The 24,068-nt window shown below is 43.8% G+C and overlaps 1 protein-coding gene across 1 annotated transcript in view; it reads left to right on the forward strand.

Moving 5' to 3' along the window:
• Window positions 1–24,068, forward strand: part of phyhiplb (phytanoyl-CoA 2-hydroxylase interacting protein-like b) — a gene marked incomplete at both ends in the record, with an annotated part of 135,762 nt that overhangs the window by 81,303 nt on the left and 30,391 nt on the right. The window contains 1 exon segment of the mRNA XM_084323057.1: window positions 16,308–16,504. Within this exon segment, the coding sequence (XP_084179183.1) occupies window positions 16,308–16,504 (197 nt within the window).

Below are 24,068 nucleotides of genomic sequence, written 5' to 3' on the forward strand. Positions count from 1 at the left end.
ATTTTTATACCAGAATGTTACGGTTCAAGGTAGGAGTTGAGTTCCAATAGTAGAAGGTAATAAGGAGACAGAGATGTGGTTGCTCTTCTCAAAATGTGTGTTCTTTTTATTATCAGAATCACTAGAGCAAGATACTGTAACGATAACAAAACAGAAGCCAGGCTTCAACTGTGGGTAAATTAACACATTGGCGACCGCTGGGACCCGTCTAATATAGTGGTTGAGGACCAGCTTTTGTAAACAGACCGGTGTCTTTTTGTACAGCTATATCTATACTTTATAGTATTGCTATTAGGGATGTCCCGATCACGTTTTTTTGCTCCCGATCCGATCCCGATTATGTGATTTTGAGTATCTACCGATACCGATATTTCCCGATCCGATCAAATTTTTTTATTTTTTTTATTTTTGTATTCAACAAACATGACCATGTTCACGTCTTAAACTCATACTGAGGCCTTAGTTTTGGTTTTAAATTGCATATCATCATTCATTTATTTATTGTCACACAGAGCAGAAGAATTTTGCCAAAACAAACCAATAGTATCCAGCTGCAGAACGGCAGACCAGCCACACTCTCAGACCCAAACGCATTTCCTTTGATTTAATTATACATCAAATGATTTATGAAGTTAACTTTTCACCTGGATAACGTCAACATTCAGGGTGAATGTAATGTGAGAAATTGGGATTAAAAAATAAATAAATAAATAAAATATTTTAATTTGGGTCTGAAAGTGTGGCTGGTTTGCCGTTCTGCAGCTGGCTACTATTGGTTTGTTTTGGCAAAAGAATTTTTTTGCCGATCCCGATCTTCGGAAAATCACGTGATCGGCCCCGATCTTGATCACGTGATCGGATCGGGACATCCCTAATTGCTATCTGTCCATTCTCATTGTCAATTGAGTTCATAAACCGTCCCTTCAAAATGGCTTAAAGAAAAGAAAATGCATCAATAGGTTGTCATTTTATAGCGCCGTGAATATAAGCATTATAGCGGATTTTGTCTCGTATATTTTCTGGAAGGCTAGTTATAGGGCTGATAGCTGAGAATGTTATATTCAACGGCATTTCCGTTTTACATATGCTAAAGAAATAACTCAAACTGCATATCATCGGGAATGTCCCAAAGCATGTATGCATGAAAGGGGGGGGGGGGGGGGGGGGAGACGTCGTTTATTATTATTGATTACCAATAACAGTGGTCGTGTAACTAGCCACATACGCTGCTCGGCTGGTTGCATATCATAGCAAGCTCTGATCCGGCTGTAATTTATGTGAAAAAGATCTTACCATAATGATTATTATTCCATGGTGAAATCTGCGATTCTAAACGTAATCCACGGTACATGATGCTGGTTCAGAATCCGGGTACTAAAAATCTCCATTGAAAGGGGGGAAAAAAAGTGATCCATTCGCCCACAGGGCATACTGCAGTGGAGCGATGGCGCCCCTAAGAGGATCTGGCAGGATCTGACAGAGAAACAAGAGATTACTATATGGCCAAACTCCCAGCAACCACACGCAGCAATTAGTGACAGCAAACCACAGGTGACAGTCAATCAGTGTTAATTACAGAGAACAGGGTGACGTACTCCAGAATGGCGGTAGGGTTTCCTGTCTAGCACAGTCTTTAACAGTAACAGTAAGAAGCATTTTGGATAAAAGTATTCTGTACTTCTGTATGACAACAATGTATGCCTTTCAAATGTTAAATGATAAATGATTAAATGATACACACTGAAATCTACGCTCTCTCATCCTGCTTTCCACAACGCAACAATATTATTAAACAGCAGCTCTGTCATTGAAGTGGGAAAAGTGAGCCGTATTGTATATTAGTACATTGCATAGTATATTGTATATTGTATGGTAACTCAGTTACTTCTATTCTGCATCGAACATTGTACATATGTCTATACTGAACAGCACAGAGCTGCTGTTTAATAATATTGTCGCGTTGTGGAAATGCTACAAGCCACAGTCGAAGACCTAAAGACGGAGGTGACCGGTCTCAGGGGAAAGTGTGATGACATGGAAGGAAGAATGAGGAGGTGTAACGTGAGGATACTCGGAGTGGCTGAGACGGATGGCTCAAGTTCCACTGCATCGGTCTCAAGGCTACTGAAAGGCGTGCTGCAAATGGATGATGAAGTGCTGGTAGACCGCTCGCACAGAGCACTGGGGCCGAAGAGGACAGACGGGAAGCCCCGTGCTATCGTGGCTAAACTCCACTATTACCAGGACTGTGTCGAGGTGTTGAGACGGGCGCGCGCTCAGGCTCCATTACAGGTCAACGGAATGTCTATTGCAATCTTCCCCGACTATGCCACGGGCGTCGCGAAGGCCAGGGCTGCGTTTACGGAGGTGAGGAAGATATTACGCGGCCGTGAAGGCATCCGATACGGCATTCTTTTTCCAGCCCGACTTCGCATCACGCACGGGGAAAAAGAAAAAGAGTTCATCGATGCAGGTGAAGCAATGAGCTACGTCAGAAAGAACATTGTGCACGCAGCAGCGGGTGAGACCACATAGAAAGAGAGATGTATCGATGTGTACGTGCTGCTTGTGATATGCAGGTGATGTGAACAATGTATCATATTAACTCCAACAGGACAATATATATATAGAGGCTACTGTCAGGGCCACCTCAGGGGGTGTGCAAGCAGTGCGGTCGCACAGGGCCTCGCGGGAAGGGGGGCCTCGCAAAAAAATTAAAATAAAAATTTGCGAGGCCCCCCTTCCCGCGAGGCCCTTTTTCATCACAGACCTAAAATCTAGTTTTGCTTATATGCTTATATATTTCACATTAGACACGTTTGTAGAATGTGTCTGACTTGTTCCTGCCTCTGCGGCTCTGCAGACTGCAGTTTTCCGGTTTCTGCGGCTTTGCTGCTCTACAGATTTTAGGATAGTGTTTCCGGCCCGGGCTCTTCTCCCGTCCGCCGTAATACCAAATAGAAGAAGAAGAAGACACACGAGGTAGATAATTCAGCGCTATTCAGAGGAGCCAGTGGATGTCTTTTCAAAAGCAGCATGGATCAGAAGAAATTACACCGTGGGCCAAGAAAGTCTCCTTCCAACTTTACCATTGGCGCCGCATTGATACTGCGTTATGGTGAGTCAACTATTATTATATTCCCGCCGTGGACCTATCTCTCTCTCTCTCTCTCTGGAGCCAAACTGGTCGACTAGCTAATAGTACTACTAGTAGCTAACGGTGTGTGCCTGGTGTCAGCACCTGGCTGTATGTAGCCGCATAGCTTGCTTCTGCGTTAGCTAATGGTTAGCACAAGCTAACAGCTAACTCAAGGCTAACTGATAGCATCAAACGAACGTTCCCAGCCGAGCGCAGCCGGCAGTTAACGTCGAAGCTAAACAGCTAACTGGCTAACAGTTAGCTCAATCAGCTGTTAGCTAATTAGCTGTTAGCTTGTGCTAACCATTAGCTAACGCAGAAGCAAGCTATGCGGCTACATACAGCCAGGTGCCTGATTGAGCTAACTGTTAGCCAGTTAGCTGTTTAGCTTCGACGTTAACTGCCGGCTGCGCTCGGCTGGGAACGTTCGTTTGATGCTATCAGTTAGCCTTGAGTTAGCTGTTAGCTTGTGCTACGACCATTGACATTAGCTGTGAGAATAGCAGGGGGTTCTGGCACTCTGACTACGACATCATCTTTGACAGAAGATGTAGTCGGGCCTGCACCATGACAAGGCTCTGGCAGCAGCTTATTTTGTCCCGACAGCGAGAGGCCTTTCGTCAACGTGGAGACCTGTGTTACGGCCTTTCGCCCTGCGTTCCTTGGTGCAGGTAAGATTAATGAAAATGTCATGACATTACCCCACTCTTCCTTCCTTCCCCTCCCGAATGTTTTGTTAATAACGATGTTTTTTAACAGGCAAAACATATGCTACTTCACAACATTTGGAGATACGACATGTGCTGTGTGTGAATGTCTTGGTCGTTTGTGTAGCTTGGGTAGCGTTGGGCCGTTGGCCAAAGCTGTGTGTGTCACAGTACCTGGCTAGCCTATTTAGCTGATGTCGGCCATTGGCTCCTTGCTGCTTTGGTTTCTCTATAGACCCTCTTCTCTTTGGATTTAAGTGTTGATCTTTGTCCTTTTTGATCTCTCATACATGCTCTCTCTCTAACACACACACATGCTCTCTCTCTCTCTCTCTCTCTCTCTCTCTCTCTCTCTCTCTCTCTCTCTCTCTCTCTCTCTCTCTCTCTCATACATGCTCTCTCTCTAACACACATGCTCTCTCTCTCTCTCTCTCTCTCTCTAACACACACAGTCTGCCTATGGCGGCCTTTCTCGATGGCTAGGCTGTGCTCGCTGAGTCTGTATAGTCAAGGATCTTCAGTCACAGTGCTCAGGTATTCTGCCACTGTGTACTCTCTGTTTAGGGCCAAATAGCATTTCAATTTCTTTCCAATGTGTCTCTCTCTCTCTCTGTACACTGTATATTGACTGTAGAACGGGAGCTCTCTCTCGCTCTCTCTTTTGCTATATGTTGACTGTATCATGCCCCGCCTCGGGCAGCGCTATTATTTAAGAATATGTTGACTGTATGGAAAAAAAAATATATATATATATATATATATATATATATATATAATTTTTTATTTTTTTTTTACCTTTTGGGGGGGGGGGGGGGGGGGGGGGCTCGCGTTAAATCTCGCACAGGGCCTCGCATTTCTCCCAGGCGGCCCTGGCTACTGTAATGTCTGTGTGATCATCTATGTCAGGGGTCAGGAACCTTTTTGACTGGGAGAGCCATAAAAGCCAAATATTTCTAAATATATTTAATTGAGAGCCATATAGTATTTTTAACATATATAATAAATTAAATATGTCTTACTTTTAATGCGACTTCTGGTGCTGCATGGTTTTGCTGATGGCCTTGTAATCTGGTTCATACGTGGTGAGATTGAGCTTCATGCAGGCATTGAGGCTTCCATCAGTTAAACGTGAGCGTAGGTTGGTCTTAATGTTCCTCATATGCGAGAATGACTGCCCACATGCATATGTAGAGCCAAACATGGTCAATACGGCAATACTCACACTGCATTGTGTGGTATGTCACAGGAAGCTCGTTCCAAGTTTTAAGAATCAGCTGGTCTTCAGGTTGAAGATTTTTAATTTCTGTCCACTTGTGTTCCCTCGCCAGCTCTGCTCGCTATATCTTCAGCTACAGATACTATTAGCTGTATCTTCAAAACTAATTCTGTTTACTTTAAAATGACACAGTATTATTAAGAAATATCACAAGTATTAAAAAAAAAAAAAAAAAAAACGTTTTTTTTTTTTTTTTTTTTTTTTACTCAAAAAATTCTGGGAGCCATATGCTGTCACCAGAAGAGCCATATATGGCTCGCGAGCCATAGGTTCCCGACCCCTGATCTATGTGTAGCATCATCTGCCTAGCATTGAGAGGACGCCACTAAACACCATTTACCAAGCTAAGTGACTCACCAATCTCCAGCAAATTCGTTGCCCTATACTTATGATGTACAGACGATGTGAACAGTGTATAATTTTGGCCCCAATAGGACAATGTGTGTATACACATACAGACATATAAATATGTACACACATGCTCAGCCCTAGGATGACGCACGCGCTCGCATACCTAATGGATGCACTATCTAGAGATTCTAGGCGTACCACACACACGTGGGCGCATACTACGCGCATGCACAGACACACATGTAGACACACATACACATTTACACATTATACAGACACGGAGGCACGGACCCACACACTCACGCCTACACACCCATACGTTTACACCTTGGCTGTGTCCGATACATCCATACACACACACACATAGGTTCACGTGCACGCAAATGCACGAACACTGAAGGGCATATGCCCAGGTACACACTCATTTGTAGACGCATGGACACACGCACACTCCCGCACCTCTTCCAATTTATTTTATTCTATATCACCCAATCAGGCACCCTTTTTGTGTTTAACGGGGCATGTTGGTTGCCCTTGCTCGGGAGTAAGATGTTCTGCCTTATTTCAGGGCCTGCTTGATGTGAGGTTGTTAATGTTAATATATTATTGTTATGCTTACCGTTCCCTGCTGCCACCTATATTACCCTACCTGGTTGGGTGTATCCCACTGGACAGCTGAAGACCTTATATAATACCAAGATCTGAGTAAGGACTTTTTACTCTTACTTTTCTTTTCTTTCTCTTTATTATTTTCTTTTACCTAAGGGGCTCGACGGGGGCCTGAGCGGCTGGCTCCATAGGTAGAACACCTCCAACATAAGCACATTATGTGTGGATTAGTTTCTGAAGGGTATTTTGGGCACCTTGTTTTTTATAGGTGTCAGGGGGGGGGGGGGTTACCGGACTTGTACATTCAACATGCTTAACTGATCAGACGTCTGTTTTGCTTTTCACCTGCAGTTGTGCTGAGCTCTCTCTAGGTTCCAGATGCATGGCCTCTCTCATCTACTATGACACGGGTGATACCATGGGGCTGGAAGGGTGCTCTGTCAATTTCGTGAGTTGGCGTGTTAAATCACTCAACCACCCAGTAAAGCGTAAGAAGGTACTTACACATTTAAAACAACTCAATGCAGACGTAGCGTTTTTACAGGAGACGCATTTAAAAACTGCGGACCATGCTCGACTGGGGGGAGGGTGGGTGGGACAGATGTATCACTCCAACTTCCACACAAAGGCCAGAGGAGCAGCCATTTTGATAGATAAAAAACACGTCATTTACTATATCAAGTGTAGAGGCCGGCCCTGCAGGGCGCTATATTATAGTGGTGGGGAAACTGCATTCATTTCCGGTCATTTTGGCTAATATCTAGTCACCAAACTGGGACAACCCTACGTTCTTCACCAGCCTTTTTTCTCGCCTACCGGATATGACCTTGCGCCATCTCATCCTTGGCGGCGACATGAATTGTGCACTCTCCCCGGTGCTTGACCGTAGCTCGTCCAGGAAGGCCCCCCAGTCTAGCTCGTCCCGTGCAATCCGGCGCTTTCTTAAATCATATGGGGTAGCTGACGTGTGGCGGTTTCATAATATTACATCCAGAGGATACTCCTTTTTTTCCCCGGTCCATAATACCTTCTCGCGCATAGACAGCTTTCTCCTGGATAAGAGACTTCTTCCCCTCGTAACCAAATGCAAATACGGAGCGATAGTTATCTCAGACCATGGTCCCTTAGTTATGAAAATTAGTATCCCGAATACACGGCTCGGCCACCGCCAGTGGAGACTCAACCCGTTGCTCCTGTCGGAGGAAGCCTTCACAAGCTTCATCACCTCGGAAATTACATTATTTCTCGACAAAGACTCCGGGAATGTCTTCTTTAACCATTTGGGAATCACTGAAGGCGTACTTAAGGGGACAGGTGATTTCATATTACGCCAACCAAAAGAAGATAAACACGGCACGCCTTAAGCAACTGACGGACGAGATTTTGGAGCTAGATAGACTATATAGCCACTCACCATCAACCGACATGTTGAAAAAACGTATATTGCTGCGAACTGAGTTTGACCTCCTGCAGGCCATGTGAGCGGATCGGAGCGTGAGCGGCGCGGGGCGCGGAGCGGGCGGTTTTGACGTGAGCGAGGAGTGGGTTTCAAAATGGGTCGGCGCGACGTCCGGAGCGAGAGTTCTCCTCCGCTCCAATCCACTCCAGGTCGCTCACAGTGGTTTAACACTGTTGATGTAATATACATGCAGTACAATGCCAAAGCAACAGATGGCGATGTACAAACATGAAGGCCATTTTCAACCAATGAGAAGGGTGAACCTGTGATATCCGGTTCAGGCTTTGTCATTGTAGAGACGCCCACACTCACTCGCGTCTGTTAGAAAAAGTATCGACGCCATTGTTGTTGACGTTAGCTTACATGCTAACGTTAATGGCAGCGACCATAGCATTGTGGCTCGGCTAGCCTATCATCGCTTAATAGAGCCAGTGAATGGATAAACAACGTTATTTAACATTGCAGAATGGGTACAATTACAATGCGGCTCAATACAAACAATTGTTAAGGGGCCCAGGGGGTGTAGACTGTTGTAGTTTGAGCTAATTTACACCATGCTCCAAAAAAAAAAAAAATCTGCCGAGCGATCTGGCGCGGGGCTCGATTCAAGGTGAGCGGGGAGCGAGCGGAGAGCGACTTGGGGGCGGGGTCAACATGATCGATTAGCGGAGCGGACCAAGCTTTAAAGAGCGAAGAGCGGATTTCTCGGCCGCGCCGATCCGCTCACGTGGCCTGACCTCCTGTCAACGCGACAGGCTGAGTACCTCATTACTAAAACACGACAGGGGTACTATGAACATGGGGAGAAGGCCGGACGGATACTTGCCCATCAGCTGTGACAAAGAACTGCCAACCAGTCCATCCCCACTATCAACGACGAGCGGGGCTCAAAAGCCAGTGACAACCTTAAAATTAATAAAAGCTTTAAAACGTTCTACCAATCGTTATACACCTCGGACTCGCAAGTGGGGCCCTCCACGCTAGACGATTTCTATAGGACCCTCCGCGTCCCGACAGTCGACCCAGAGAGGGCCGCAGATCTGGAGGAGGAACTTACGGTTGCGGAGATTACGTCAGCGATTAGATCTATGCAGAGTGGCAAGTCCCCAGGGCCAGACGGTTACCCTACAGACTTCTACAAAATATTCTCAACCCAACTGTCCCCACTGCTGCTAGCCGTATTCGACGAATCATTCTCAACTAATTCTCTTCCTCCAACCATGCGCCAGGCGGTTACCTCCTTAATCCTTAAGAAAGACAAGAACCCCCTGGAATGCGGCTCGTTCCGTCCAATTTCCCTCCTTAACGCTGATGTCAAGGTTCTCGCTATGGTTCTGGCCCGTCGTCTGGAGGGGGTTCTCCCCTCGATTATCTTGCCGGACCAAACAGGCTTCATCAAGAATCGGTACTCTTTCTTTAATATCAGACGCCTCCTAAATATCCTGTATAGCCCCTCTCCACCCGGAACACCTGAGGTGGTCCTCTCCCTTGATCGGGTGGAGTGGGACTATCTTTTCCACGCTCTGGAGAGGTTTGGGTTTGGCCCTAAGCTCATAGCTTGGATTAAAATTCTATATACGTCTCCGATGGCTGCCGTTCGCACCAACAACAATCTATCCACCTACTTTGAACTCCATAGGGGTACGAGACAGGGATGTCCTTTATCTCCACTCCTTTTCGCGATCGCAATGGAGCCCCTTGCGCTGGCTTTGAGGCAGAACACCGATATCAAAGGGATCATGCGCACGGGCTCAGAGCATAAAGTCTGGCTCAATGCGGACAACATGTTGATGTACATATCACAACCCCAAACGAGTCTTCCTCGGTTGATGACCCTACTTGTGGACTTCGGCAAAATATCCGGATACAAAATCAACATTCAAAAAAGCGAACTGATGCCCGTCGGCACCTCGGCGGATCGGATACCTCTGAGCACATTCCCGTTTAAAATTAGCCCTAAAAAGTTCAAGTACCTCGGGATATGGATCACGCATGAACATAAGGACCTATATATGGCTAACTATCAACCCTTACTGTCCAACCTGGCGAGAGATATTGAACGTTGGGACCCCCTGTCGCTATCCCTGGGTGGGAGAATCAACACAATAAAGATGAATGTATTGCCGAAATTTCTATATGTATTTCAGAGTCTTCCAGTCTTTCTGACCAAAACATTCTTCTCCAAGATAAACAACCAGATATCTTCCTTTATCTGGAAGAAAAAAACGCCCCCGATCAAAAGATCTATGCTGCAGAGACCCCGCGTAATGGGTGGGATGGCGCTTCCAAACTTTATTTACTACTACTGGGCAGCAAACATAAGATCGTTATTATACTGGGTAAGGGGGGAGGACACAGTCCCCTGGTGGACAGTACTGGAGAGTGCGTCGGTTAAATCAACCTCCCTATCTGCCTTGTTATGTGCTAAGCTCCCGTTCACACAGCCCATATCTAGCTTTACCTCGAACCCAGTTGTCATCCATTCGATAAAAGTGTGGAACCAATTTAGAAGAACTTTTTCCCTCAGGGAACTATCACTGGCTGCTCCGATCACAAGAAATCACATGTTTGTCCCATCAACGATGGATAAGGCCTTCGACAGTTGGGCTGGGAGTGGAGTGATTGCGCTGTCTGACCTCTATATAGACGGCAACTTTGCCTCCTTTGAACAGCTAGTACAGAAATACAAGATCCCTAGGTCAATCGTAATCAAGGGCACACAACACAAAATTAGTCTATATGCGGACGACGTAATACTGTTCATGCAAAACCCTAACACCGCAATGCCTCATCTTCTCAAGTTGATTAATGACTTTGGCGACCTATCGGGATTTAAAATAAACTGGCCAAAGTCGGCTTTCCTTCCACTGAACGCCCCTGCAAAGAATACAAGTCTTCCAGAAGAAATACCAATGGTTAAACACTTTAGATGCTTGGGAGTTGAAGTATTCCCTACCATAAGCCAAACGGTTGAAGTCACCAACTGGGCTATTCTTGTTCTGAATACTCAGAACCTAATCTGCTAATGCTACTCTGCGTTGTGTGTAAACCTTAAAAGCCCTGTGGTACTTTAAAAAACCAGGAAATGGTTTTACACGACGGCAACAAAGAGGCGGCTTTTGAAGAAAGAGTCATCGAGAAGATTTACTGTAAGAATCCGTTTTTTAATGAGATTCAAAAACAATTTACAAATCAAAGATTTGAAAGAACAATGCAATGAGTCTTGACGGATGCAATCGCTATGCCGAAGGTCATCAAAACTCAGACTAAAGTTCACTTTTAAACTAAAAAGCATATATCTCTTCTCGGCTCCTTGTTCGATGGTAGATGGTATTCGTCTCAATGCGTCGCCGCAGTCCTTCGTCCAGTAGGGGGAAGAATGTAGAGTGGGTGTTGCTCGCTCCGTGTTGTTGGTGGGATTCTGTCTATCTTGATCTGAACCACGTACTTTAAAGACTAAACTCCTCCCGCCAGACTTTACGTCATGAGGGCGGGTCTTTCTATGAGCCAGAGGGCTTCCGATTGGAGAATCCGTGTTCGTGACCGTTTTTAGCCTAACGTCGCGTTTGATTGGCTAAAACTAGGTGAAACTAGGTGACTGTCTCCTTGAATAGACATGTCCCGGAAAGCCTTTTAAGGTGTCGTTTTGCTGGAGGACCAACTGTACTTTTAACAGCTGCAGTTTGGCAGTTTCTGTTGAGGGAAGTAATAAAAACAGGTCTGGTGTCACCCCCATTGTTTTCCACCAGCCCAAAAGTCTTCTGTAACTATCAGGGGGGGGGGGGGGGGGGGGGTATGCGGGCCATTCTATTGTGTACGTGTATTTAGTCAACAAGCCATTTCTATTAGTCTATTGTATCTGAGTTTCGGCCTGGGGAAGTGAGACAGAAGTCTGTTGTGAATCCTATGTGCTAACTCAACTTTATATCACCTACCCTCCCCCTCTGCAGGCGAAGCGCAGCGACCTTTGTGAGCTAGAATGTATGTTGCAGTGCTTTACCAATAATGTCTGCCGGACGCCTGCTCCTTGTACATGTAAATACATTTTGCCTGAGAAACTACCACACGGTGAAACACAATTACATCGAAATCCAAAATAAAATCAAATACGACCTTGACAGGTGGTCAAAAACTCAGTACAGGCACGGGTTTCAATAGTTAAGATGGATGTCTTACCTAGAATCAACTTCATCAGCTCAATGCTTCCGTTACCCCCTCCAGATGGTTATTGGAAAAAATTACACTCTTCCGCATATACATTTATTTGGAATAACAAACCACCACGTATAAAAAGATCGCACAGAGAAACAAAGCCGACGGAGGGATGGCAATTCCAAATTTTTTCCACCATTTTAAGCTGTACACTTTAAGACCACTGACAACCTGGTTTGAACCCCAAGCATCAGTATCCTGGAGAAATTTAGAAGTAAATATAGTAGCACCACAGAGACTGCAGGACATAGTATACACCAAAATATCAATTAAGCAATGCAAACTGAAATTTGGCCCCATAATTACACATGCGATCCGGATATGGCGTGAAACACAAAAAAAATATTCTAACCCACATAAATGGCATAATCATACTCCCTTATTCAATAACAATGCACTCCTGATTAGAAAACAACCTATAAGATTCCCTAGATGGGAAAAGCAAGGCATACATACATTAGGAGATGTTTTCAACAAACAGGGTATTTGTAGCTATGATGAAATAGAAAAAGAAAATGATCTCACCGGTTCCACATATCTTTTTTACGCACAATTATTGTTATGTTTGAAGTCTCACGGTGTTCCATTAAGGATACCAATTGCACACCACAGATACCACAAATGTTTCTATGAAAAAGAGACATCGAGAGGTTTTGTATCAGATTTTTATCATCAATTACTAACGGCCTCGTATGAAACCCTCCACCTAGACTCTATTTGGAGGAGGGATATACCAGACCTGGAAATAGATTTTGAGTGGCAAGAAGCCTGGGCAAATGTTCGACTTGCATCAAGGAACCCGGATTATCAACAAATCAATCTTAACTATATCCATAGGACATACTTGACTCCTATAAGACTGAACAGAATGGGTCTTAAACAAGACTCCAAATGCTCCTTATGTACAAATGGGGACGAGGGGACATTTATGCACATGTACTGGGACTGCCCACCAGTTAAGATATTCTGGAAAGAAGTGACCCAGCAATTATCAAATCTCTTAACTCTGAATATACCTGTACCCCCCTCTGTATTACTGCTGAATGATGTTTTTGGGTATGCAGTACATCCACAGCTAAAGAGATTGGTTTTATCTGGTATTACAGTGGCTAAAAAACTGATCCTTACATATCTCGATGTGATTTATCTAGAAATATCTACAGCAAGAATTTTGGGTCTCAATGAATCCAAATTGACAATGTGGTTAGAAGTGGTGGAGAAAATAAAAGCTAGCATAAATGGTAGTGTCTGGTTAAGAGCGAATGAGAATGGATGGATTATCCATTGGGGGGTCCAGGGTGGGGGGTACGAGCAAGAGCATATGTGTGTAGGGGAATAGATAGCAGGTATTAGGGGCATATCTTGTATAAGACATTTATTTAAACGGTGATTTAATTTGTTTAAAAAATTATAAAAAAATAAAATACAAAAAAAATATCCCTAGGTCACACTTCTATAGATACTTGCAACTCCGGAGCTTCGTAACTTCGAACTCGGACTGCTACCCAGAGTGTCCTCCGGCCTCCCTTTTAGACTCAATCTTGAACTGTAAACTGATCCAGAAACAGGCTATAAGCTGAATTTATGAACTACTTAATAGAAGCAACTCGACACCTTTAGACCTCCTCAGGGGCAGATGGGAGACTGACTTAGGTGAACCAATCACAGAGGTCACATGGGACAAGATAATACAGGGGATTTTCTCCTCTTCCATTTGCCTTAAACATGTGGTTATCCAATTTAAAATTGTACACCGACTGCATTGGTCTAAAGACAGGCTCTCTAAGATATATCCCGACATAGACCCTCAGTCTATGCGACCGCTGTAGACAGGCTCCAGCCACTCTGCTCCACATGTTCTGGACGTGCCCAAAGTTGCACACCTACTGGCAGACCATCTTTGACACCTTCTCTAAGATATTTGGAAAGGAAGTGGAGCCATCACCATATATTGCATTATTCGGAGTGGCCCCAGCGGACATCCACTTTAGATGGTGGGAATCTAGAATTCTGGCCTTCTACTCACTTTTGGCCAGAAGGCTGATACTGTTCAAATGGAAGGATCCGGGTTCACCTGTCTACGGCCACTGGATGAGAGAGGTCATGTATCATATTAAACTGGAGAAGATCAGGTATACTATCAGAGGTTGTACCGAAAAATTCCACAATATTTGGGATCCTTTCCTAACTTTCTTTGAGGTTATGGAAGCGGATAATGTGACGGAGGCGATCTGACTGGCTTCCCTGGTCTCTCAGCTTGTTACTGTTTATTTTTCCTATTATGTTCTTGCCTTTCTTCTTCTCTATCTGCAGAATACAAGAGATATGTGACTGCTGTTGGGTGATTTAAAAGCTAAAAGGAAAAGCAATGATTAATAAATGATCTAAGATATTGTAGAATGATTTTGTCTGGTAAGACCTTGTACAAACAAAACACAACAGGGTATTCCTGGCCAGGCCGCCTCCCGAGCCACGATGCGGAAGTCAATGGCGTAATCTGCCACAGGGCGACTACCTTGCCGGCAGGAGATGAGCCGCCCCCACCGGCTTCATAGATGGATATCACCCGAGAGGTATAGAACACATGTAGCAACTCTCGGGTGAATGTAGCCGCGCTGCGGCAGACCGCTGACCCATTCTCCCATTCTGCTGTGGCCCAAGAGAGAGCACGACTTGTGAGAAGAGTGATTATATATGCAGCACGAGACATGTACGAGGCTGTAATTGGAACACAAGAGAGCACTGGGTGACGAACTCCCGGCAACCTTCCGGAGTTCCTCCATAACGATCTGGCGGCGGTAGCTGTGGTTCTCAGGTCTCTTCACGACCAACTGGACGTACCTGCCTTTCCTCCCCGCCGGCAGGCGGGGCTCCAGACGCGGCTTCCACCGCTGTTGCTGTTACCGCAACGGCGGCTGTAGTGCTAGCGTGGTTAGTCGCAGCTAACGCTGAATCTGCGGCTACTGTCTCTTGGGACGAGATGGATAGGTCTCCCAGACGACCCAGTTCGATGCCTACTTCCAGCTGGCGTTCGATGATGACCCTCAGTTGTTCTCTCTGAGCCTCCAATTCCTCCCGAAATCCTTCTGTGGAACTCATGGTTGGTCGGATCTTCTGTTACGGTTCAAGGTAGGAGTTGAGTTCCAATAGTAGAAGGTAATAAGGAGACAGAGATGTGGTTGCTCTTCTCAAAATGCGTGTTCTTTTTATTATCAGAATCACTAGAGCAAGATACTGTAACGATAACAAAACAGAAGCCAGGCTTCAACTGAGGGTAAATTAAGGAAAGAGAAATAAATAATAACAACAGGTTCTGTTTGAAGATCCGACAAAAGACAGAGAAACAAGAGATTATTATTATGGCCAAACTCCCAGCAACCACATGCAGCAATTAGTGACAGCAAACCACAGGTGACAGTCAATCAGTGTTAATTACTGAGAACAGGGTGACGTACTCCAGAATGGCGGTAGGGTTTCCAGTCCTGGGAGAGGACAGAAACCCAGAACATTACACCAGAAGCCATATTCAAGCTATGCATTTTTATACCAGAAGCCATATTCAAGCTACCTATGCATTTTTATACCAGAAGCCATATTCAAGCTATGCATTTTTATACCAGAAGCCATATTCAAGCTATAAATTTTTATACGAGAAGCCATATTCAAGCTATGCATTTTTTATATCAGAAGCCATATTCAAGCTATACATTTTTATATCAGAAGCTGTTTAATTTCGATAATTTTTTATTTATGTTACTTATCCTGTATTCCTTCAGGATAGGACTGCTGAGTGGCGCAGTGGGCAAGGCGCTCACCACTAACGCAGGAGATGCTGGTATCGAGCCCAGCTCTCGGCGTTGCTACCGGCTTGGCCGGCCGTCATACTAACACAATTGGCAGTGTTAGAGGGTGGGAAAGCAGGTGGGTGGGGATTGGACGTTGTGGATGGCGACTCCTACAGGTCGGTTGGGTGATGCCTGTACAGCAGAAACAGGAAGTATCGGGGGCAGCGTGAGCCTCCCACGCGTTACTCCTCGCCACTGAGAGTTCGAGCTGTCTGGTGAAAAGATGCGACTGGCTGCCTCCTCGTGTACCGGAGGGGACACGTGATGCAAGGCTTCTATCCTCACTACAGCCAACCAGTGGGAGGCATAGTCTAGCAACGTTCAAGACAGGGGAGGGAAGAATTGGAATCACGAAATTGGGATTGGAGAAAAATAGAAAAATAGGAGAAAAAGTGTACAAAAAAAGGATAGGACTGCGTTGTGCTGTTGGATGTTGAATTAAAGTCACTAAAAGCAAATCTCCCACTGAGATTATATACGACACATATATCTTATCTGTGCACATGCCTCTTCCCTTTCTCTCTCTCTCTCTCTCTCTCTCTCTCTCTCTCTCTCTCTCTCTCTCCCCCCCCTCTCTCTCTATCTCCCCCTCTTTCTCTCTCTCTCTCACTCTCTCTCTCACTCTCTCTCTCTCTCTCTCTCTCTCTCTCCCTCCCTCCCTCCCTCTCTCTCTCCCTCCCCCCTCTATCCCTCTCTATGTCTCTCTCAGGTACTAAATCGGCAGACAGTGGTATTGGGGAGTTGGATGAGCTCCCGGTGCCTCAGCAGATTAGGATATGTAACATCACCTGCGACTCCTTCAAGATCACCTGGGACATGGAGACCAGGGGCAGAGAGAGGATCACCCACTACTTCATTGACCTCAACAAGAAGGAGAGCAAGAAAGAGAACAAGTTCAAACACAAGGTAGGGAACATGACCTGAACAGAACCTGAACACAACCTGAACACAACCTGAACACGACCAGAACACAACCTGAACACAACCTGAACAGAACCTGAACACGACCTGAACACGACCTGAACACGACCAGAACAGAACCTGAACACAACCTGAACACAACCTGAACACGACCAGAACAGAACCTGAACACAACCTGAACACAACCTGAACACAACCAGAACACGACCTGAACACAACTGGAAAACCAACATAACAGTATCATGGTATTTCCTTAGAAGTATCATGGTATTACCCTAAAATCATCATAGTATTACCTTAAAAGTATCATGGTATTACCTTAAGAGTATTATGATATTTTAGAATTATATGGTATAAAATTTTCCCACATTCCAGGAAGAGATTATCTTTTCAATTGCTGTCCACAATTGGAAATTGTTTTGTTTTTTTTAAACTTTGGCCATTCCCCTGGCTCTTTTTCAGTAGGAGTTAGATCATTTTGTGTACTGTACTGTGTAGGGACTGTCCTGCTCCACTAGGGGCAGGCTTTTCTCATTCACTAGGCTGGGGGCGGGGCTGGCTTTTCTAATTCACAGGAGCGATCTTTTCTACTCTACGTTGGCTTTGAGAGTTGTGAATGAATGAATGAATGAAAACTTTATTTAACAGATTGCAGAATGGGTACAATACAGTACGGCTCAATACATACAATTGTTAAGGGGATGCAGACCTGAGAAAGACGTTTGTCTTGTTTCCATCAGGGTCCCCCATTTTCAATTCATATAGACATTTATGACATACACAACATACATGACATTTATGGCATAGGTACATATAGGTATTTAGTACTGATACATTTGTAAATTGTGACATAACCGGTATTCAAATATACAGTACTGTTACCCCTAGATCCTGACAGAGTATATACATATGATGGGGAGGGGACTGTACATTAGGAGGGGGTGGGTGGGTGGGAGAGAAATATACATACGGTGGAGAGGGAATATATACATGTTTGATTGATTGAATTGATTGAAAACTTTATTAACAGATTGCAGAATGGGTACAGTACAGTACATAGATGTAGCAGTAGGCCTACTGTCTATCTGTATGTCATGTATGGGGACCCTGATGTAAACAAGACGAAAGTCTTTCTCTGGTCTGCATCCCCTTAACAATTGTGTGTATTGAGCTGTACTGTATTGTACCCATTCTGCAATCTGTTAATAAAGTTTTCAATCAATCAATCAAAACAGCTCAATACATACAATTGTTAAGGGGATGCAGACCAGAGAAAGACGTTTGTCTTGTTTACATCAGGGTCCCCCATTTTCAATTCATCATAAACTGTACTGTGCAGGACAGTGATGCAACAGTAGCAGGACAGTGGATCACAGTGATGTAGCAGTAGCAGGACAGTGATGTAGCAGGAGTCAGGACAGTGGATCACAGTGATGTAGCAAGACAGTGGATCACAGTGATCATTTTGTGTAGTGTACTGTGTAGGGACTGTCCTGCTCCACTAGGGGCAGGCTTTTCTCATTCACTAGGCTGGGGGCGGGGCTTGCTTTTCTAATTCACAGGAGCGATCTTTTCTACCACATTGTACAACTGCCGAGTCCCGAGGCTGGTAAGTGCTAGTTAAAATGTACAGTAGTGCACAAACTCTACGTTGGCTTTGAGAGTTGTATTATACTGATATAAAAGTTATGCTGTAGGTTGTATGTGGGAGGGGGGCGGGGGGCTGCGTCGCCCACAGTATTTGGTTAACGTTACTGTGGGAAGTTATGCTGTAGGTTGTGTATGGGGGCGGGGGGGGGGGGGGGGGTACGTCGTCCACGGTCTATTTAACGTTATGTACAGTAGTTGTGTTTGATTGATTGAAAACTTTATTAACAGATTGCAGAATGGGTACAGTACAGTACATAGATGTAGCAGTACTGTCTATCTGTATGTCATGTATGTCATATATGTCCTGATGAATTGAAAATGGGGGACCCTGATGTAAACAAGACGAAAGTCTTTCTCTGGTCTGCATCCCCTTAACAATTGTGTGTATTGAGCTGTACTGTATTGTACACATTCTGCAATCTGTTAATAAAGTTTTCAATCAATCAATCAAAACAGCTCAATACATACAATTGTTAAGGGGATGCAGACCAGAGAAAGACGTTTGTCTTGTTTACATCAGGGTCCCCCATTTTCAATTCATCATAAACTGTACTGTGCAGGACAGTGATGCAACAGTAGCAGGACAGTGGATCACAGTGATGTAGCAGTAGCAGGACAGTGATGTAGCAGGAGTCAGGACAGTGGATCACAGTGATGTAGCAAGACAGTGGATCACAGTGATCATTTTGTGTAGTGTACTGTGTAGGGACTGTCCTGCTCCACTAGGGGCAGGCTTTTCTCATTCACTAGGCTGGGGGCGGGGCTTGCTTTTCTAATTCACAGGAGCGATCTTTTCTACCACATTGTACAACTGCCGAGTCCCGAGGCTGGTAAGTGCTAGTTAAAATGTACAGTAGTGCACAAACTCTACGTTGGCTTTGAGAGTTGTATTATACTGATATAAAAGTTATGCTGTAGGTTGTATGTGGGAGGGGGGCGGGGGGCTGCGTCGCCCACAGTATTTGGTTAACGTTACTGTGGGAAGTTATGCTGTAGGTTGTGTATGGGGGCGGGGGGGGGGGGGTACGTCGTCCACGGTCTATTTAACGTTATGTACAGTAGTTGTGTTTGATTGATTGAAAACTTTATTAACAGATTGCAGAATGGGTACAGTACAGTACATAGATGTAGCAGTACTGTCTATCTGTATGTCATGTATGTCATATATGTCCTGATGAATTGAAAATGGGGGACCCTGATGTAAACAAGACGAAAGTCTTTCTCTGGTCTGCATCCCCTTAACAATTGTGTGTATTGAGCTGTACTGTATTGTACCCATTCTGCAATCTGTTAATAAAGTTTTCAATCAATCAATCAAAACAGCTCAATACATACAATTGTTAAGGGGATGCAGACCAGAGAAAGACGTTTGTCTTGTTTACATCAGTCCCCCATTTTCAATTCATCATAAACAGGGGTGTAAAAAGTACCCAGAAATTATACTTTACTACTACTATTATACTAAGTACACTGTACAACTGTACAAGCAAAACTGTACATTGGAATATTGACAAAACCATACTTGGTCATTTACTGTACATTGGAGGGGGTTGGGTTAGGACATTTACAGGGGCCAGTTTCGAATTGCAGTCTCCCGTAGTTGCTCTTTGAGAGTGGTTTTGAAAGTGGGTAGTGATTCACATTCCTTTACAGCAGGGATCAGCAACCTTTTTGATACGAAGTGCCATTTTAAAATGTTCTTGTTAACCAGTGTGCCATATCAATGTTAAGGTTAATTATGACACCACATCACAATGTAAATCTCCAACAGATCTGTAATTCTATTCCATCCATATAGGCAACGTGCATAGCAATAGTTTTAATAACCATTTTCCTCTCATAAATATATAAGAGAATGCTGCCGTCTTTATGAGATGCTTGCTTGCCATACCTGGACACATTCAGCCTTGTCTGCCTCATCCTTTAAAGTTCTCATGTTTGGTCTCAAAATGGCATTTAACACTCAATGTTCGGCAAACAACAACAGACTGACCCTTCTCATTGGCTCTGACCATGAAATATCCCTGGTATATCAGTCAACCTACAGTACCATAAATAACAGGCTGTGCAACTGCCAATGGCTGTGAAAGAGGTAACTCAACATTTCCAAAAAGGTTCCTCTTACACATTTGCTAGTGTGCCATGTTGGTTTAGATAATGTGTACCAATGGTGGCACTCGTGCCTAAGGTTGCTGACCCCTGCTTTACAGCTTTGGGTAGGGCGTTCCACATCGATGTGGCATAATTGCGAACCGTGTTTAGTCCCTTGTTTGAGCCGAATCTGGGTTTAACATGATTTGTGGAGCTCCCTCTGGTGTTGTGATCGTGGTATTCACTGACCTTTGGGAAGTATTTTGACATGTACATGGGTACCTTAGTCGTATAGTGTATCTTGTTGACCAGGCCCATTGCAAGTTGCTGTACTCTGTCGTCTACTCTAAGCCATCCTAGGTTGTGAGGTGGGTTCTAGGAGTAAGGTCAAGCAGTAGTCTGACCAATTTGTTTTGAGATCTGCCAGGTTATGACATTTATGCTTCTACCTAAAACCAGGTTATGTGAGTAGCTGGGATTGGTTCAGGTTCTGATATTGCTGTACAGGCCAAGATTTCACTGATCGCTTTAGTACTTAGAAACATAGCACTATGTTGTATCCTCTCACCAGGCTCCAATGCAATGGGGCACATTTTCACATGATGTTGCTGTCAATGACGCATTATACAAAATGGTCATCAGTAGTGGCCACAGAAATAAACCCATATTCCATAATGGGACTTGAGTATACTGAATATTTGACCATACCAAATATCTCATATAAAAGGCCTTCTAGTAGGCTAGTTGACTAACTCACATAATTAGCATCATATAGCCACAATACTAACTAACAATGCTTTACTTTTTCTCTTTCCTTGGCATGTCTCCCAGGGGGCCCGGAATCACTACTTACTGGTCTGTTTAGTCCTATCTCATTCCTCATCTCTCCTGCTCCATCCCTCATCTGCTGACTGTGGTCATCCTGTCCTGGGTGTGTTTGGTCTCCTGCTCCACTCTTCTTCAGGCTCTGTGATCCTGCACCTTTTTAGGGTGGAGGATATCGGCAGCCATTGGACGTGGTTGGCTGCCTGAATTTAGCTTAAGTCTATTGCTCTTTTTGCCCAACAAAGTAACTGCAATTTTTTTGAGGACCAGCACCATGAAAGGACAAGACAATCTGAATGTGTGCACATAACCTCACCATGCTCACTGAGAACACCTGCACAATGAGGATTACAGTTGATCACAAATGATGTGCTTGTTTATGTGTTGTGCTTGTAGTAGTAGTAGTAGTGTTAGCTTGTGTGCTATTTGATTCTTATTATTTACACTGTTTCTAAACAACTCCTAACTGATCAGAAAAAGATACTGGAATATGTTGTTTCTTTACACATATGTTGGATTATGTAATTGGTTTGTCTTTTTTATTGGTTTGTCATGACAAACCAATTACATAATCCAACATATGTGTAAAGAAACAACATATTCCAGTTAACGGTATATTTTTTTAATGATTCGTTACAGCGAAATCAATACTTCCATTTGTATAAATTGCATTAAGCGGACCTTAGTATTGCTGCCTGGCTGAGGGGCTTGTTGCGGCTCATGTGCATGCGCACGCTCGGCCAATCAGAGCAACGCGGAAGGGCTTGTTGCTTACCGAAAGTATTCACGCGGTTGGGGCTCCTTTTGCACAAATTACTGCATCAATACAGCTAAATATATACTTTTCCACGATATTCTAATTTATTGAGCTGCACCTGTACATCACTGTGCTCAGGAGGCAAAACGATGTCTAACATGCCTGCCATGTATCACAAACGGTACTGTATTTGCAAATCTGGTATGTCATAAATGTATAGATGTAGCAGTACTGTCTATCTGTATGTCATGTATCAAGTTTCAAGTTCAAGTTTCTTTAATAGTTGTCATACAGAAGTACAGAATACTTTTATACAAAATGCTTCTTTCTGTTACGCTCCAGAGACTGTGCTAGACAAAAGATAAGTGAAATAAAATAGTATAGCATGTAAAAAAAATAGAAGTAAAAATAGAAGTCACGTACGTAGACACAGTGTAAGGGCCATATGAGTGTTTTGATTATGTCGGTAGCTTCTCCGATATATATATATATATATATTTTGTAATTGTGTTTAGTTTAAGGCACAATTAGGAGCCGGTGTGTAGAGGCCAAGGCCGACTTGTTGGATTTGTATTGCTAGAATATTAGAATTAATTTTGTCTAGAATAGTGTCTTATTTATGTTTGAACACTAGAGGGCTCACCGCCTCCATTATAGCCAGCTGGAAGTCATGAGATTACTTGAATGTAATTCAAGCATACCTTTAGGAGTTGAACATGAAGTAGTATTTTAACTTTGGGTGGAATAAAGTTTTAGAAACATTTGGGATGAATACACCTTTAAAGCTATTTGTGGGAATACACATACAAAAATAAAAACGAAAGAATGGAAAAACATGCAGAACTGATCGCTAATGCTGTCACGTCCCTGATGAAGATGAACAGGAGCACTTGGATTGGCAAGGTATTGTATTGGAGCGGACCCACGACAGGATGAAGGATGACAGGATGGGTCAAGCGCAGATGACATTTCAATGGCAACCCCCCCAAAGGAATGCGTGTGTGCTGCCCATCTCACATGTGTTACAAATAAAGACTTCATAGTCCCATTTCATTCATTTATTCATTCAAACGATTTGGGGTTATAAGCTTTAAAAGGATTTGGGGAAGACACCATAACACAATTGGGTATTCGAACCTTTAAAACCATTTGGGTGGAATACACCTTTAAAATGATTCGGGAAGACACATTTGGGTATTAGAACCTTTAAAACCATTTGGGTGGAATACACCTTTAAAATGATTCGGGAAGACACATTTGGGTATTAGAACCTTTAAGACCATTTGGGTAGAATACACCTTTAAAATGATTCGGGAAGACACATTTGGGTATTAGAACCTTTAAAACCATTTGGGTGGAATACACCTTTAAAATGATTCGGGAAGACACATTTGGGTATTAGAACCTTTAAAACCATTTGGGTGGAATACACCTTTAAAATGATTCGGGAAGACACATTTGGGTATTAGAACCTTTAAGACCATTTGGGTGGAATACACCTTTAAAATGATTCGGGAAGACACATTTGGGTATTAGAACCTTTAAAACCATTTGGGTGGAATACACCTTTAAAATGATTCGGGAAGACACATTTTGGTATTAGAACCTTTAAAACCATTTGGGTGGAATACACCTTTAAAATGATTCGGGAAGACACATTTTGGTATTAGAACCTTTAAAACCATTTGGGTGGAATACACCTTTAACTGTCCTGCTACTGTTGCATCACTGTGATGTACTGTCCTGCTAACCATTTGGGTGGAATACACCTTTAACTGTCCTGCGACTGTACACCTACTGTACTGCTACTGTACACCTACTGTACTGCTACTATACACCTACTGTACTGCTACTGTACACACCTCCTGCACATTGTGATGGGGCTGTCCTGCTAACCATTTGGGTGGAATACACCTTTAACTGTCCTGCTACTGTTGCATCACTGTGATCCACTGTACTGCTACTGTATTATAACCTTTAAAACAATTTGGGTGGAATACACCTTTAAAATCATTCGATTTGGGTTATAACCTTTAACACTATTTGGGTGGAATACACCTTTAACTGTCCTGCAGCCATTTTACCACTCTGTACTGTACAGTCCTGCTACATCATTGTCCTGCTAACCATTTGGGTGGAATACACCTTTAACTGTCCTGCTACTGTTGCATCACTGTGATCCACTGTACTGCTACTGTATTATAACCTTTAAAACAATTTGGGTGG

This window comes from Notolepis coatsorum (assembly GCF_963971535.1).
Source record: "Notolepis coatsorum genome assembly, chromosome: 10".
Classification (NCBI taxonomy): Eukaryota; Metazoa; Chordata; class Actinopteri; order Aulopiformes; family Paralepididae; genus Notolepis; species Notolepis coatsorum.